At 39.8% G+C, this 17,638-nt stretch overlaps 1 protein-coding gene across 4 annotated transcripts in view; it reads left to right on the top strand.

Annotated features, from left to right (window-relative positions):
* The window catches only part of Mam (neurogenic protein mastermind), a 165,472-nt gene that overhangs the window by 66,062 nt on the left and 81,772 nt on the right, over nucleotides 1-17,638 (top strand). The window contains exon 2 of one of the 4 annotated variants that reach the window (XM_070299630.1): nucleotides 12,000-12,071. The exons of the other annotated variants lie outside the window; for them this stretch is intronic. Coding sequence (XP_070155731.1) covers nucleotides 12,000-12,071 — 72 coding nt within the window. The remainder of the gene's footprint in view (nucleotides 1-11,999; nucleotides 12,072-17,638) is intronic. 4 annotated transcript variants of the gene reach the window in all.

The following is a 17,638-nucleotide window of genomic DNA, read 5'->3' as shown; positions in this document are numbered from 1 at the left end:
TTCATCATTTTCATACAATAAACGTGTATTTTCTATACAAAAATTCCGGTTTCATATTTATATACCTGGTATATTTATTCTGCCGGCCATCCGACGAAATCTGCCGCTTTGTGAACGCTCGTTTGTTACCGAGAGAATTCCTGCGCGAGAGGGCGCGTTGCAGGATTTTGATAGCTGCAGCTTGCTCTCCGTCCGCGAAAAATAAAACGCGTCATCGCATCGCGGTATAACGCAACCCAAATCGGACATTTTCATGATGAAATTGATCATTTTACTCGTGATATACAATATTAAGAATTTTGTTCATAAATTTATTTATTAAATTGCTAACCAGCTATTCGATTAGTTGACTACATATTTATGCATCTGCACTCACTCTCGCACGGATATACATCAGTAACAAGAAGAAAATCTTGATAAGAAAGATTTCTTTGGATACTGAAGTAAATCAAATAAATATATCTGGTATTATATTTTTAATATTGCATGTAAAGGATATCCTACTTTGACATAAAACTAGTTTTGCTATTTCTGCTATTTTATATTTCCGTCTCGATAGTAAGCTCTCTTCTTTTACACTCTACTTTCCAACTAGGTTGACTAAGATGAGTAAATTTACCATTCCGCTTAATTTAAACTGCATTGTTCTCTCTATGCAATTGACAAGCATTTTCTTTTCTTTTTTTTTTTTATATATAGTGTTCGACGTAAAAGTTATGTTTAGATTCAGATCATTGTCCTGCATGCCAATAAAATCTCGCACGCGATCTTTGTAGTTACTGGTATACACGCTCTGCCAATTCTGTTATTGTTCGAGTACAGGAATCGAGCATATCTCGTATTTTACAACGATAGGAAATTCCAAAATCACGTATCTTCCTTATCCCTTACTGATCCAATGCCATTTTTGATTAAATATCGCGATTCCGGGGGGAAGTGCTTTGTCATAAATAATATCGTAGTGAGCATGATTTTAAAAATGCATAGGTTGTCCATCAAATCAACTTCCACGAAAAAAATTATATATATATATATAATTATTCGTATATAAATATCTAATAAAACGTTATGCTTCGAAATTCATGCGAATCATACATTTCATAAATTTTCCATGGTGAACGCAATGTATTTTTCTAATTTTGAAGGAAAACGTCACGAAAATGATTCATTCGCAAATACCAATTTAATCGCAGAATTAATCCATCTTTTCGGGAGAGATGCGTTTTTGATTATAAAAGTCGCACGAAAAGCTTCGTGTTACTACGCGAAAGTAATTGAAAAAGAATCGAGGGGGAAAAAAGAAAAGGGAACGTTCGGGAAATTCCGTGTGTAAGTGATAGTTTAACGAATAAGACGGAATTTTCCTTTCTCCCACCCGGAAACCGGTCGCCGACCGGAGACCGACGCGGGCTTCTTGTATCGGCGATCTTCGTGAGGAATTCTCGTTTGTCAGCCGTCAGCCAGGTACTCGCTTGACCGTGACGATCACATGATGCACCCACGAAGGTAACGATCCATAGGAAATCCAAACGCTTTGTAGCCTGCTATGCTACGGACGGCATGCTTATCAGCCCCTATTAATCCGCCTTGCTCTTACGCGGCGATAATAATCGCATCGCGTTACCGTTATTCGCGATTTATACCGTCGATCGCGTCTGAATTTATCAACGAAGGTCCCCATCTACTTCTCCCTATGAGCCTCCCGTCTTTCGCTCTTCTAACGCGCGCGCGAGATCTTAACTTTCGAAACGATTTCCTTATTACTTTTCACGATTAATGCGGCCGCACTCGGACAGCACTCGCGAAATGAATGGCAGTTAATCTATTATTTAGGTGGTTCAGTGATACGGCGTGTCATGGAGTCATTTTAATACAGTAATTTTGAGAGGGAAAAGAGACGACATCTCCGTATCTGTAGAAAATATTTTTTAACCGTATTGTATGTAAAATATACGAATATAATAAATGTGAATCATTTCATGTTGAGATAATTAAATTAAATTAAATCCAAAAGAGATCTCGAGCAAGATGTTACGGCTAATGTCATTACGATGAGATGGGAGTGAGCGTTAATAAGACGATTCCCAAAATTTTTTGTCGAATCGAAATATTGGGTGATTGCATAAGTTCGTGCCCGATTTAAATAATATAAACTTCAATAGATTATATTTTAGAGATAACACTTTTATTAATCAATTATATAGTCTCCATTCTTTTCTACAATGGTTTTCCAACGATCTATAAGCTTGTCGATTCCATTTTTGAAGAAAGAACTTGGTTTTTCTTGAAAAAAGTTTGTAAGGTGCTTTTCGACAGCTTCCTCGGAATTGAGATTCTTGCCATTTAAACTATTCTGGAAAGACCGGAACAGATAAAAATCTGAAGGCGCAATATCTGGAGAATATGGCAGGTACTGCAGAATTTCCCATTGCAACTCCTGCAGTTTTCCTGCGGCTTATTCCTTTCAGTCAGGAGATGCGGCACCCACGTATCAAGCTTGGAAATGTATCCAAGCTTTTTTAAATGACGAAAAGCGGTTGAATTATCGATGTTCAGCCTCTCAGCAATATCCTCAGTTGTAATCCTTGGGTTTCTTTCCACTAAGGCGTGCACAATGTCATCATCGATGCCAGAAGGCTGTCCAGAGCGGGCTTGATCCTCCATGTTGAAATCACCATTTCGAAATCTGCCAAACCACTTTTTGACTGTTCGGAGAGCAGGAGCGCGGTCCAAATAAACGCTTTGAATATTTTTTTGTGCAATCCCAACACTCACGCCTTTCCGAAATTCATATAGCGTTACATGCCGCAAATGCACCTTTCGTTCTCCATTTTTAACGATTTCTCTTATGCACAAATGGACTTATCTGAACAATATCTGACGCTAAATTGACATAAGACAACGTCATGTATTCGGTGTAAGCAACAATTACCACACGAAAACAATAGAACTCCGCCATGCAGTAACTTAATGCCATCTATGAAAATCGGGCACGAACTTATGCAATCATCCAATATAAATATATCAATATTTTGACTGAGTGTAAAATTAAGTCTGTCGCGCATAAACTGTTGAATGGGTAACGCGTATCTTGCAGATAGATGCGGTAATATCCGCGGTATATCTGTGATACTTTGCCGGAGGAACAGGTTGGGCGCAGGAGCTCTCTATTCGAGACGCGATGCACGATACGTAGACAATGTAATACGTCACGAAGGTGTATATTTTCACGCGGATTCCTCAACGGTAGTCGCCGACGACTGGCAAGTTAATAAGAGACGGCTTTAGCCGACAGATCGTCTCTTCGCGCTGCGTGTAATAGCGCGGCTCCTTTTCCCAGCCCGGCCCCACCGGCTCCCTTCGCTCCTTTTCCTTCGAAGGAGCAGCCTCGATTCCCTCTTTCGCCTCTTGACCCTCTTATCGCGGATTAGTTCATATAACTGTCGGTGGAACGTCTTTCTTCCTACGATCGTCTGTCGAGCACACATTCGCGAATGATTATGTTAATTTTACGACTGTAAACTATATTGAACAATTTTTTTTTCTAGTCTTGCGCTATATATAAAAGGGATGTGCAACGGGTAATCGTAATTATTTTACTACCGTTTGTAAAAAATTATATAAACGCAAAGAATTTCGCAAAAAGACTTGAAAAACGATATCGTGAAAAATAATTTTTCCACTGAATTTTAAGGTCGTGAATTAGGCGGCGCGAAAAAATATTCGAAATTTCTAGAGAGGAATCTCTCTCCGCGGTATTACGTAATCATGAGAGCGGCCACTGTCACGACCAGACAACGTGTAGAAAATGAGATAAGTGGAAAAATGCGCTGCCGCGAATGTAACGTGATCTCTGACTCTGCCGGCATTTAATTCGCGCGAATAGTTTTTTTTTTTAACTGTAAAACAGCTTCCAGGGATGTGGAGGGGGGGAAAAAAAATGTCACGAATCTTGCTCGTATTCTCTTGATTACAATATCGCGCGGAAGCGAAATATTATTACGGTGATCATCCCCGTCATTTGATCGGACACAGTTCGAATCTACGTGATGATCGTCGCCGAGATCGTTCATAAGGTAACCGCATCGCTCGCGTCGCGGATGCGCTCATCGCAGAGGTGCAGGCGGATAAACGCTCGCTCCGCTGCCATGTATAGCCGGGGTGAAGGCGTGTGTACGTGTATATATCCGACGGGGATACTCCCGGCGAATAACCGTGCCCGAGATCGCCCGAGGCAGCTCTCTCGCAACGGTTGCAAAAATTTCAAAACGCACTCGGACTCACTCTCGCGCTTCGCCTCTCTGTTTTTCCCTCGTTGCCTCTCTCGCTTTCGCATTCTTTCGTTACACCCGTGTTCCTTCGTCGTTTTACGAGCATTAAATTTTTCGTCTAAAATTAATTATTACGTTTAATTCAACGTTGATGATAATAAAATAGTAGCTCTTAAAATGAGAACGCGTATAATTCAACGCGTTGATCTAAAATGATATTGAATAACAAAAGATCGACACGTCGATAATATTATATTTCAGATATTTTTTGTTAAACATTTACTATCGTCGATATCAAAACATCCTTGGATGTATATAAACAATAACAGACATTTAACATATATCGCGCGCGACTGCGAAGATTCCTTTAGTAGGTCCTTCGCACTTACGCGTACGCGAACGGATTGTCGATATACGCGCAGCTTTCTTATTATTACGAAACGATTACGTCGTCGGAAAGTAAAGTCGGCCAGAGACAAGTTGAGTGTACGCGTATGTGTGTATGTACGGAGTCGCGTCCCTTTAATGCGTATCACCGTGATATATGCGGGTGTACATGCATAATAAATATGCTCGAGCAGCATGACTGCGCGGTCGGCCGTGCAGTCATTGCAACGTCACGTGATCGCACGCGCGGCTCTCTCGCGCGTGCAACGTAACGAAAGCGTCTCTCTTCTGTAAAACCTCTCCGTCTCGTCGAACGACACTGGATAACGGTTGAGTAGCAATTTAATGCGTTTCGTGTACAAGATATATCTGACCGAAATTGTTCGCTTTTTTTTACTCGGAAGAATTTTTTTTTTTTTTTTTCTGTTTAGTAGAAATTTCATTAAACGTTATCTTTTCATCTTTAAATAAAAATTCCGATAAAACTCCGAGATAAGAGCAGTGTTATATTGAACTATACGTAATTTTGAAGATTTTAGCAGTAAGCTTTTTATTTTTGTTTCTGGTATACTTTTTATTAAATAGAAATTTTTATTAAATGGAATAATGAGATAATTTATAGTTATATTGTATATTATCTATATAATAATTATTTATCGCGCATCGAGACTTTCGCGGACTGACAAATCGTTCTGTCGTCGATGCGCGTAACTTTGTGCAAGACGATCGGCTCGAGCTTTGGTAGACAAGCAGCGGCGCGATCGGTACGAATCGAGGGTCGGAAAGATTAGATCGGCGATAGCGCGTGTTCAACATGCCGCGGGACACGTGTATCGGCGATGCACGCATCGTCGTATACGTGTTGCTGTCAGATGTACGTGGACTGCGAAACGTTTTACTGCTCGGTTTTTTATACATTTTTATGTATTTTAATAATAATAAATTAAATCGATTATAATTAATTGGGGAGTATAAATATTTAATCGGAGTTCGATAATTGCATAAAAATTTTTAATACATTTGACAGCTTTCTTCGACAAATATACACATTCTTTTGAGATTATATAAGGGAGTGTTTGGGTAAAATATACTTTAAGAGAGTATGTTGGATGACAATATTATATCTGGAATTATTTATCACGATTCGTCGAGATAAAAAATACTTTTGAATTCGCATCGTTGATATTGCGCGATTTACGCCCTCGGAGATTATTCCGAGCAGGAAGGCCGTCCAAGTTGGTGGTGGCGGCTCGATAAATTCTGCCATCGAACGGAATCGAAAGTGGGACGGCATAATCCCACCCAAAATCCATTCGTGGCGCAAGATTCCATTCTTCAACCCTCTTGGCACAACAATGGCCGTTGCCGATTTCGTTCCGAACATGATCCACTCCATTCCGCCGATCGTCTCGCTAAAATGGCTGCGAAGAGACTCATCTTTCTTGTACTGAACAAGAGCGATTAATGATTATGCTATACATAAGATCGTGTAGGAAACTTAGCATATTCTCGACAAATTTCGATAAAGGAGCACATTCGTTTAATAGTAGCTGTATATTATTTTCTATGAATTTTAAATTTAATCTATCTAAAATATACCGAGAACATCTTTCGCAAAGAAAGCAAGTATAAGAAAAATTAACATAATATAAATACACAGAATTATTTCTGGAGTGAATTTTTTCCTACATTTAATAAACAAGCTCAATAAAAGTGACGTTAATAAGTCAAAATTTTTAATAGTTGATAAGTTCAATTTTTTTAATTAAAGTAAAGTTCGAACTTAAATTTCGTTAAAATAGAATCTATTTGAGATTAAACGACGAAAAACATTTTTGTGGTACGAAAATTGTCTTGTTTAACTTTACCCATATATATTAGGTGTACAACTTTGCTTCCGCCGTTTTCCTATAGATGGCTTTAGCGGTAAGTAGTGGTCGAAATAAATAGATCATAGACGTCATGCGATAAACTTGGGCATCTGTCAACATAACCCCATAGAAATATTAGTCGATTTGTGTCTGCATCATAAAGTTATTCTCGATTGAAAATGTCAGTTTACGAGCCAAATTCTCGTCATTTGCGGGAGGTTTTAATTCTCTGCTTCAATATGAAGAAATCTGCGGCTGAGGCTCATCGAATGCTCTCAAATACTTATGGTGGAGCCGCTATTAGCGAAAGAACGTGTCGCGAGTGGTTTCGACGCTTCAAGAACGGTGATTTTCACCGTCGAAGACCGGCATAGCGGTGGAAGAGAGAGAAGGTTTTCGAAGATGCAGAATTGGAGGCATTACTTAATGAAGACTCGAGTCAAAGTCAAAAAGATGGAGAAAGTAGTGGCCAGCGATGGACAATACTTTGAATCATAAATGTATAACCAGTTTTTTACAATAAAGCCTAGAATTTCGGAAAAAAACGGCGGAAGCAAAGTTGTACACCTAATAGGTATCTAAGAAAAATGATTTATATGTTATTTCGGAGCTCTCTTTTGGAATTCGATTCTCGTTGCGATTTCATCTGTGTTGCTTCGCTCGTGCCAAAGCACATCTTCAATTAAAGACGGGTGCTACTCAGTCGAAGTCAATTTACCTGAGTGCCGACCGAGTCCGAGGGTAAAGAGGCGGTGTCGGAATCGTGCTGTATCAACACTAAAGTCGGTTGCCAACCGCCCGCTGCCGAAATCTACCGCGTGCCGATCTCTCTCTCTCTCTCTCTCTCTCTCGCTTTTCCTCTCGGCCTCCTCTCTCTGGTCGGGTGGCCCTGGGTTGCGGGTTCTTACGCCACTGGGATCGATATCCCGGGAGGCCAAACAGTAAACAGCCGGTTGGTCAGGATGAAGTCGGTGGTGGGGCTGCATAACATGGTGGTACCTCACTTCCATCCCCCTGTACCACTTACCACCCGCGCTACCACCGACAAGCACGCGCGAGGGTACGAAAGGATGCTACCGCCGGTAGGAGGATGATGACGAAAGGAGGGTAAGCTCCTGCAAAGTAGTCGCGACGCTTTGGGATTAAAGAACGAACGGCGACGATGCGCGCCGATCTCGACGCGAAGGAGACCTACGTCGGAATAGACGTTGCGCGATTTCCCAGTTTAACTTTCTGGCGGTGGAACATTTTTGGGAATACAGTTTTATTTATCGAGAAAGAGACTTGCACGAGCAACGATTGCACCCTGACTCTTCGTACTCTGTCGACTTCGACAGAGGATATCTGGGGGGATTGAATTAAATTTTGTGCTATCTGCTGCAAAAAATAATTTTTTTTTTGTTTTCGCGTTAAAATGTCATTTTAATTTTTATGACAGCCGAAAATATGCCTATTTTTTATATTCATATATAATATACTTATTCGAAACACTGTCTTAAGAATTAAAATTATTTTAATTAAAAAAAGATGACAGAAAAGGAAGGGAGAAAATGTTTCCTATATATTAAAAAGATATAATATACTTTAAGAAAATAATAATTAAATGTCTTAATGGGATGATATCATAAACGTGCCTCGAAATCATAAAAGTAAAAATAACGTCAATTTTGATAAATACTTTATCGAACGGTCATGGGATACATATTTCTTACGACTATTGTTTTATAACTATTGTTTACATATATTTGCATAGTACAATAGTAAATTGGAATAATGGAAATGCAAGTTCGTAAAACCATTGGCGAAACTCTCGGACGACTGCATATATCGTTAGATGCTCGCGGCAAAGAAAGTAGGAAAGAAAGTATTAATCGTCGTTATACGATCGCCATGAAATTTGCGCGCGAATGAATGGCGACTAATTTGCAGTGTGGTCGCCATGAAACGTCAATCTAATTTAATGTGGAAATTTGCGATCGCTTTTCTTTCTCAGGTAGACTTTACTTACAGAGCGAATAAAAAAAAAAAGACAAGATTTTAATCTCAGATCTGCTCAGATAGCTGATAAATCGGTCGCAGCTATTAAATAAATTAGGAGAACGCATCCCTGGGGAAAATGTCCGATGTTGGCTTATGGATTTCCTGCGAGCGTTGACGCCGGCAACACACGAAAGCTTGTCTCTGTGTAAGGGAAATATACTCCCTTTCTTCCCCCTCTACTAGCAAGAAACGCGCAAGAGGTTGACAAAGGGTTGTGGAGATTGGGCGGTAAGTAACATCAACGCGGGTCGTCGAGGGTCTATCGCGGTTGACACGACAGAGAATAACCGGCTGTAATTCGCGAAATTGCGAAAACTTGGCGGGAAAATGATTTTTGCACACATTATAAATACAAAGACACGTCGTCGTCATTTTGCGCAAACGATTCTTCAATCTATAAAGCTGATTATGCGCCATTTAGATATTTACGACGCGAAGATACCTAATGAAACAATGTCGTTTTACATCGTAATTGCGTGACGACGAGATGGTGTAAATCCGCAGAACGACGTGTAGACACAGTCCGTACCTTTCATGGCGCACTAAAAGCGACGAGATTTACGCTTTTAATAGACATTGTCGATTCTGCCGTTACGTTGATACCGCAGGCCGGTTACGCCATTGGCTGCATATAAAGGGGAAACGCAGCACCTCGGTAGCCAGTGGTGCTCAATATGACCTCGCTTATTGAACGTATTGAAAATTAAACGAGTCGCATCGTATTCTTGCGTGCTGTCTTACGAGAGAGAGGATTATAGAGAGGATCGAACGAAAAAGGCGTGAAATCGGGAATGTTGCTCCCGCGCGTTTCCGCATATATAACTATGTAGAACGAATTTCTCTAATCTGCCTCGTTTTGCTGCGTCGATTTTGCGTGTAAACCATGCAGAAAAGTGCATCGCCAAGTAGACCGTTACACCGCGATCGATCTCAGTGCAGTCTGATGTCGTTATCTTCCGGCCCGATTGCGTTGATGCGATTATCTCGCAGTGAGATACTGTTATTTCGATGACGTTTCTCAGAAAATCAAATCGCGAGATCGAAATTTTTAATATACATCACTTCAAGGAAAATAATCGCGAAGAATATTCCATCTTTCTCCCCCTCCCCATTTCCCTCTGTCGCTTTAAAACACTTCACTTTCCTTCGCATACGCGATATTCATATAACTCGCGTCGCTTAGCAAGGTTTGGATAAAATATTTTGACAAGCTGGTCAGATTTCTCGCTCATCAAATATATCAAATTCCAATCTAGAGACGGAACGTTGAATTGTATTCAAGATCATGTCCGGAGTTTTATCTTACCGGATCTCTGCAACTGATTTATATTGGTAAATTACACGATTATCATCCTAGTAATCTCTCTCTCTCTCTCTCTCTCTCCCTCTTTTTTCGCTGTAACTTTTTATTACGTCTGTTCTACATTTTCCGCTGCTTTCCTCGTCTCGCTTCGTGACATCACTCCCTCGCTCTTTCGCTTTTTTTTTTTCTTTTTCGGTCACCGGCCTCTCCCTTTGTTACCCTTTCTCTCCTTCTATCTCTGCAACATTCGTCGCGTCTCTTTTCCACCTCTCCCCTCTCTCTCTCTCTCTCTCTCTCTCTCTCTCTCTTTCTCTCTTTCTCTCTCCGGCTCCACACCTCTTCGCTTAATAATACACACTAGCGAGAGCCACCCGCTACTACAACGATACACCGGCGGCACCGACAGTATGGCATACCACTTTATTGATCTTCTTTCCCCGCTTTCACAGGTTTCAACTCGAATTTTCTGCCGCTTTATGCAAGCGTCGTACGCCCCGCTCGTTTACGTGCCCCTGCACCGGATTCATCCCCTTCGCCGATAAATCGAACTGGCCTCCCGGCTATCCGAGATCTCACCGCTGTCGTAGCGGGATAACCCTCGCGGCGTTTCGATTCCGCGCTATTCGGTACAATTCGATTGCGAATTGCTCGCTTTAACCGGCCGTTTTTCGACAGATCTAGTTCCCCGTGAAATTTCGAGCCCGTTGCAAATATGACGGTCAATTTGAGTTCCCGCTTAATTACGGAACGTATTCGTCAAGTTTTGTTTCATCGTCGTGAGAAGAGAGAATGTACAATATTTTATCGTTCAGATGAACCGCGTTCCTGTTTAGAAAAGAGAAGTGAGCGCGTTGTAAAAGCGATTTATCGTACTCTCGAGAAAAAGAGAGAGAGAGACAGAGGGGAAGAGCGCTAGGGGCGAGGGGAGGAAAAAGACGCGGAGAAAGGTCTCATCACGCGGTAACGTGCGCGCGCCAACGCGGGGAGGAAATACGCCGAGATAGAGCGAGATGTAATCGCGGTCTGGTTTCTGGGATCACCGGGTTTGGCGTTCGCCGCGCCGGTCGTCAAGGGTAAACACTGTTGCTCGTCTCCGAACGCCTCTTATCCTCCTCCGTCTCTTCTGGAACGCGTCTCGTCTGCCCCCTGCCTTCTCGGTTCCTCCTCCTCCTCCTCCTCCTCATCCTCCTCCTCCTCATCCTCCTCCCCATCCTCCTCAACCTCCTCAACCTCCTCAACCTCCTCAACCTCCTCAACCTCCTCCTCAATTTCCTCCTCCTCCTCATCCCCCTCCTCCTCCTCCTCCTCCTCCTTGTCTTCCTTCGTCTTCTTAACAGCTCCCTACTTTTAACCACTCGTGGCAATGATTCACAGTCGCGCTCTCCATCTCAGATTCAAACTATAACAACCCGAGAGAACTCATTCGTTCTTACATTCGATATTACCATATTGCAGCTTATCTCGTGCTAAAGTATCGATTTGTGGAAAATTTAACAGCGACAGTTTTTTTTTTCTTAATTACAAAATGAATAACACTTTTGGAGATACATGTATACTGAAAGGAATGATCTGTCATTAAAAAAAAATCCGTATGACGTTAGTCAAATTTCGTTATCACTGCAAATTTAATGCACTACGGCATGAATGAATAATGTGAGCTATTGTTTCGAAAGATGTTAACTGGATAACATAGAGCGAATCTTTCCAATACAATCGCAAAAGAAGTTCATACCAGTTCATGCTAATCCGAGATGTAAAAAATCGCACAGACATATTATCGTGAATGATAATGCGCTCCGAGATAATGTGCGTACGGGAGATAATGACGAGCGAGATCATTTCATGGATTATTGCCGTGACACACTAGAAGAAGGATGGTTAGATTTTTTTTCTCGTTACGTATATGCGACTTATCATATCGTCGACAATATAATCTGTGTCGTGTGTCATTAATGCCTCTTAAAATTTGACATCTTTAAATTTAATTAATTTTCAGTTCAATTGTCGGATAGAATAAAGACAAATATTTTATTACGCGCTTCGATATTAAAATTAAGAAACTTAATTGGAGCTTGATCAATTTGTAAAATTCCTTTCCTCTCTAACTTCTTTTATTTTTGATTTCAGGTAAGTCCACGCACGCTCGGATATATATCCACGCACGATACCCATCATCTATCTGCGATCTGCCACGCGAGCGTGAGTTGATAAATTTAATTAAATTAATTCACCGCTCATACACTTTGTTGATTTATCGCCGATGATGGCTTTGGAATCTTCTTAATAATATATCGCTTACCGAGAACGGAACTAGTTAGTTGATGACGACTACGTGATCCGGTTACGTAGACTCATGTCGATAGCGAAAGACTCTAGCGTTGCAGTGATATAAACAGTTCGTCGTTCACATACACTCTCGTGTATGTGTCTAAATGAAAACAAGTAGGTAGAGTGGATGTCATTCCTAAGCAGCGGCTCTCATTAGCATTTGTCCCCCCCGAGTGCAGTTCGCATGGTAACGTACTAATTTCCAATGTTAAGTATAGCGATAATTAAGCGTCGAATTAAACTCGTGATTTGTGACAAAGCTTGTTGCGAATTAATTAGAAAACAAACTTTTATTATATTCACACGTTTTGTATCAATATTCTCACCGATCATCGTGCGTGCGCTTTTAGATAAAAAACGAATATATCGCGATGAAATTTTCTTTTCTGCTTTTCTTATTTACTTTTTCTCGCTTTATTATTCTCGAGAGGAGGGGGGGGGGGAGTGGGGGGCGGGGGGGGAGCGGCGGCTTTATTATTGTTTCGCTCATTATAAATTTTATTTTTATATAAAAGTTTAAAAGCGAACCAAAAAAGACTTCTTCGCGTCGCACGAAGACGTTACTTCTTTTATTTCCAACTCGTTTCCTAATGGCCTTCTTTCTCGCGCTCCGTCCTCCTCCGATCACCGACGCGACTCTTTGTTTGTCACAGAGGAATTCGCTGACGGCAGATTTCGCTGGAATCGCGCGATTACCACGCGCGCGCCTCGAGATAAATCAGAGAGCCAGTACTTGCGACGTGAGGTAGCGAGATGAGACTGAAACAGTGGAACGCACACGATCTAGCTCCGTTTTATTCAAAATTTTTCTCTTCACCATTTGCATAAATACACGCGAATATTCTTAATCGATAATTAAAAAAAAAAAAAAAATGCAGTTTGATGTCTGTTATTAGTCAAATATAAAAAAAATGAATTGTCGAAATAGAGGTGGTAGAGCGCGTTTTTCAGCGCAACATTCAAATGGGGAAAACTTGATGGTATCTTTATAAATAGTTATCGATTTCTTTTGGTCTCGAGTGATACAGATATTTATAGACGAACACGTGTCGCGTAAGGCATATATAGGTAACCCGTTAGTAATAAATATAGATGACATATTTGCTCGAGAGTCGATATTTTAAAGATGGTAGTACTAAAAGATCACATCTCCCGCAGGCATGTAACGCTGTACGCGCTGACGCTCGTACGGATGTGCGCGTTACGATATGTCGTGCGCAATATGCGACGTTATGCATGCAAAATTGGAATTGTTTCCTGTGATTAAATTACATGAGGCGCGGTAAAGGCTTAACCCGTAATTTCTTAAACGTCACGTAACGATACTCGCGTCGCGGAGACGTTTCTCTTCGTGTAACATAAACGATATTCGAGATAATTAATTCGAGATAATCTGTATTTCAATTAAATAAACCATAAGATAAATATATATATATATATATATATATATATATATATATATATATATATAATGAGACAGAGAGAGAAACTTCATCGTGTTAAAAAGACTCAGAATTATTTGAACGTTATTTATACAGGGTGTCCCATTTTAAAGGACCCACTCAAATATCTCAGAAACACTGCGTTAAATCGGAAAATGTTTCAAACAAAAGTTGTGTGGCTTCAAGGGGGCCATAAGATGGTGACAATGATTTGACCTTGGAAAATTATTTGAAGGTCAACTCTAAAATCTTAAATAGAAACCCCCATTTTTTATTTAGTATTCTTGTAGCTGACATCGAGAGCTTTCCAAAACACTATAATAAAGTATTTTTTTATTATGTACTTTTTGAGTTATTTTACATTTTAATCTGACATATTTTGATATAAAAAATTAAATATCTCGTAAAATATTTAGTTTTCGATAATCTTACCGTAATACTTCTATGTACAGAATAATGAGACAAATCAATTAGCATAAAAAAAAAAATTGTTTTTAAGAAAATTATTTACAATGTATTATTTTTTTAAACAATTATTTGTTTTTTTTGGCACTAATTAATTTGTCTTATTATTCTGTACATAGAAGTATTACGGTAAGATTATCGAAAACTAAATATTTTACGAGATATTTAATTTCTTATATCAAAATATGTCAGATTAAAATGTAAAATAACTCAAAAAGTGCTTAATGAAAAAATACTTTATTATAGTGTTTTGGAAAGCTCTCGATGTCAGCTACAAGAATACTAAATAAAAAATGGGGGTTTCCATTTAAAATTTTAAAGTTGATCTTCACATGACCTTCAAATAATTTTCCAAGGTCAAATCATTGTCACCATCTCATGGCCCCCTTGAAGCCGCACAACTTTTGTTTATAACATTTTTCGATTTAACGCACTGTTTCTGAGATATTTTAATGGGTCCTTTAAAATGGGACACCCTGTATAATATAGAGATTTCACTTAACGGATTTTTTATTTATCTAAAATCTTCAGAAAATCGATACTTGTTTCATCGTTTCATTATTTAAACGTATTTTGTGTTTTTTACAAGATTATCACTGTTAAATCAAAATTGCGTTTACGGTGCAAAGTAAATTCAGGAATGAAAGAATTTGACAGGAGAGAGCGACAAACAGCGAAAGGGAAAGACGTGAGGAAAACCGTGCGTAAGGAGGTAAAGAATATACTGAAAGCAAGAGAGAGAAAGAGAGAGAGAGAGAGAGAGAGAGAGAGAGAGAGAGAGAGAGAGAGAGGAAAAGAAATGCGGGTGGATTTCACAGATCAGCGAAAAAGACGACATCGACCTCTCGCAACCAACTCGTCGCCTTTGTTCTCCTCGTCCGCGATCTGTTTCTTCCTTTTTTCCTCTCTCCGGATTCTTTTCTCATTCTTTTTCCACCACACTATTTCGCGTCTCATGCGAGTAAAATAGAAACGAAAAGTATACGCATGCATAAAAAAAGAGGAGAAAGGACGAATCCTCCTCCCCGCCTTGCTCGTTGTTTCCAACTCATTGTCAGTCTCGTTGATTCCGAGAGAGGAGAGGAAGGCTTTCTGATCCAAAAACATGTTGTCGATAGAGCGTACACTAGCCGGAAGTAACACTCGAAGCTTTGTTCTGGCTATGAAAATTACATTTGTATCCCGCGGACGTTTTATCCCATCCGCGACTGAGGTAAAAATCCGAACCGAAATTTTGATAACTCGCTGACAGATTTCGAAGAGAGAGAGAGAGAGAGAGAGAGAGCGCGCTTTGCCGTTGGACAGGAAGGAACGTGATTTAATCAAATTTTTGACGTTTCCATTGATGGAGACTGACTTTGTGTACACAGACAAATATGAAGCCGCTTCTGTAAAAATCCAGAAGACAAGAGCCTAGTACTCTTCGATGGATATGGTAATTTAAATTGTAATGAAAAGCGCGAATTTTTTTCTACATTCCTCTAGTTTTCGACGAATTAAAAATTACAAACATACGATCGATCTTGCAATTATCGATTTATAGATCAACACAAACGGTGTTTTTTTTTTCCAATATTGACATTTTACTCCACGCGTTAAACATTCACGACCGTCCGTTTCTTAAGGAAGAAATGTGCTTTCCGCTTGCTACATTATTTTCGATTTCCAGAGCCTGGCATACGCATTTGCTTATCTTTATTGTAGCCGCGAATCGGGTGGTATTTTTACAGTTGGCCTTCAGCCGTTCGCGGCTCGTATATCTGTAACGTAAACATCGATAGCCGGAGCCGCGCGGCGTCGTCATAAATGTTTACAATCGACCTTCGATCATATAACGCGGTTCGTTTAGCTCGCGGCCGCCGCGATCGGCAACGTATCGCGTAAAATACTTGGAGGAAGAAACTTGGTCGACAGAGTACGGTAACGGAGAGGATAATGGCGGTTTCGGGTCGCTTCGGAGTCGTAGATTCCTCTCGAGAGATCGCGCTCGCACGCTTTGCCTCGAGATTCAACGAAAGCCGATGCGACGTCGTCTCCCTATCTCGGAATCATCTTATCATCTTACGTTAACAGAGATTACATTACATTACGTCGTCGTCGTCGTCGTCTGTCCTCCGTTTTTCACGCTTCGTGACACCGATTTTCGGTACCGCGTCCTTCGTTCGCGCTGGACGAAGATGAGACGAAGATGATATACAGGGTGTTCCATTTTAATCTCCTCAAGCAAATATCTCAAAAACCAAGCCCGGAAGAGAAAAATGTTTTAGACAAAAGTTGTTTGGTTTCGAGGGGGCCATAAGACGGTACCATTGGTTTGACCTTGGAAAATCATTTGAAGGTCATGTGAAGGTCAACTTTAAAATCTTAAATGGAAACCCCCATTTTTTATTTAGTATTCTTGTAGCTGACATCGAGAGCTTTCCGAAACACTATAATAAACTATTTTTTATTCAGTACTTTTTGAGTTATTTTATATTTTAATCTGACATCTTTTGATATAAAAAATTAAATATCTCATAAAATATTCAGTTTTCGATAATCTTACCGTAATACTTCTATGTACAGAATAATAAGACAAATTAATTAGTGCCAAAGAAAAAACAAATAATTGTTTAAAGAAATACATTGTAAATAATTTTCTTAAAAACAATTTTTTTTTTTATACTAATTGATTTGTCTCATTATTCTGTATATAGAAGTATTACGGTAAGATTATCGAAAACTAAATATTTTACGAGATATTTAATTTTTTATATCAAAATATGTCAGATTAAAATATAAAATAACTCAAAAAGTACTTAATAGAAAAATACTTTGTTATAGTGTTTCGGAAAGCTCTCGATGTCAGCTACAAGAATACTAAATAAAAAATGGGGGTTTCCATTTAAGATTTCAAAGTTGACCTTCACATGACCTTCAAATGATTTTCCAAGGTCAAATCATTGTCACCGTCTTATGGCCCCCTCGAAACCAAACAACTTTTATCCGAAACATTTTTCTCTTCCGGGCTTGATTTTTGAGATATTTGCCTGAGGAGATTAAAATGGGACACCCTGTATACGCGGGATTGCATCAGCTGTTTGTTTCGAAAGTGGACTCTGGTTTCGAAACGTTACGATTTTTTTTAAGTCAGAGCTATAGGGCTAAACTATAATATGACGTATATTTTTTTCCGACAAAATTATACGGAAATTAGATTTTATTGAATTTTATATAAATATATATGCCGAGAAAATATAAAAGAAATTGAAGCGAGAAGACTTTCGACTCGCGAGCTAAATGAGAAAGAGAACAGCCGTAGGTGGGCATCGCTTATACTGCGTGAGATCGCCTTTATGGCACCGCGTTAGACTTTTAATTAAAAGCCTCAACGTCCTCCGCTGTCCGCGTGGTATTATCGTCACGTTCCTGCGGGACGTTTGCGTGCCATCCAGCAATTTTACTTCTCATTTACGGAGTATACCATGGCAGCAGCGTACTCGCAATCGCTCGAGTAATATCCGCATCGCAATTATTCGCCCCGTCATTCTC

This window comes from Polyergus mexicanus, unplaced genomic scaffold, assembly GCF_030449975.1.
Source record: "Polyergus mexicanus isolate NDT 795.1 unplaced genomic scaffold, iyPolMexi1.0 SCAF_7, whole genome shotgun sequence".
NCBI lineage: Eukaryota > Metazoa > Arthropoda > Insecta > Hymenoptera > Formicidae > Polyergus > Polyergus mexicanus.
This window is presented reverse-complemented; position numbering and strand designations above follow the sequence as displayed.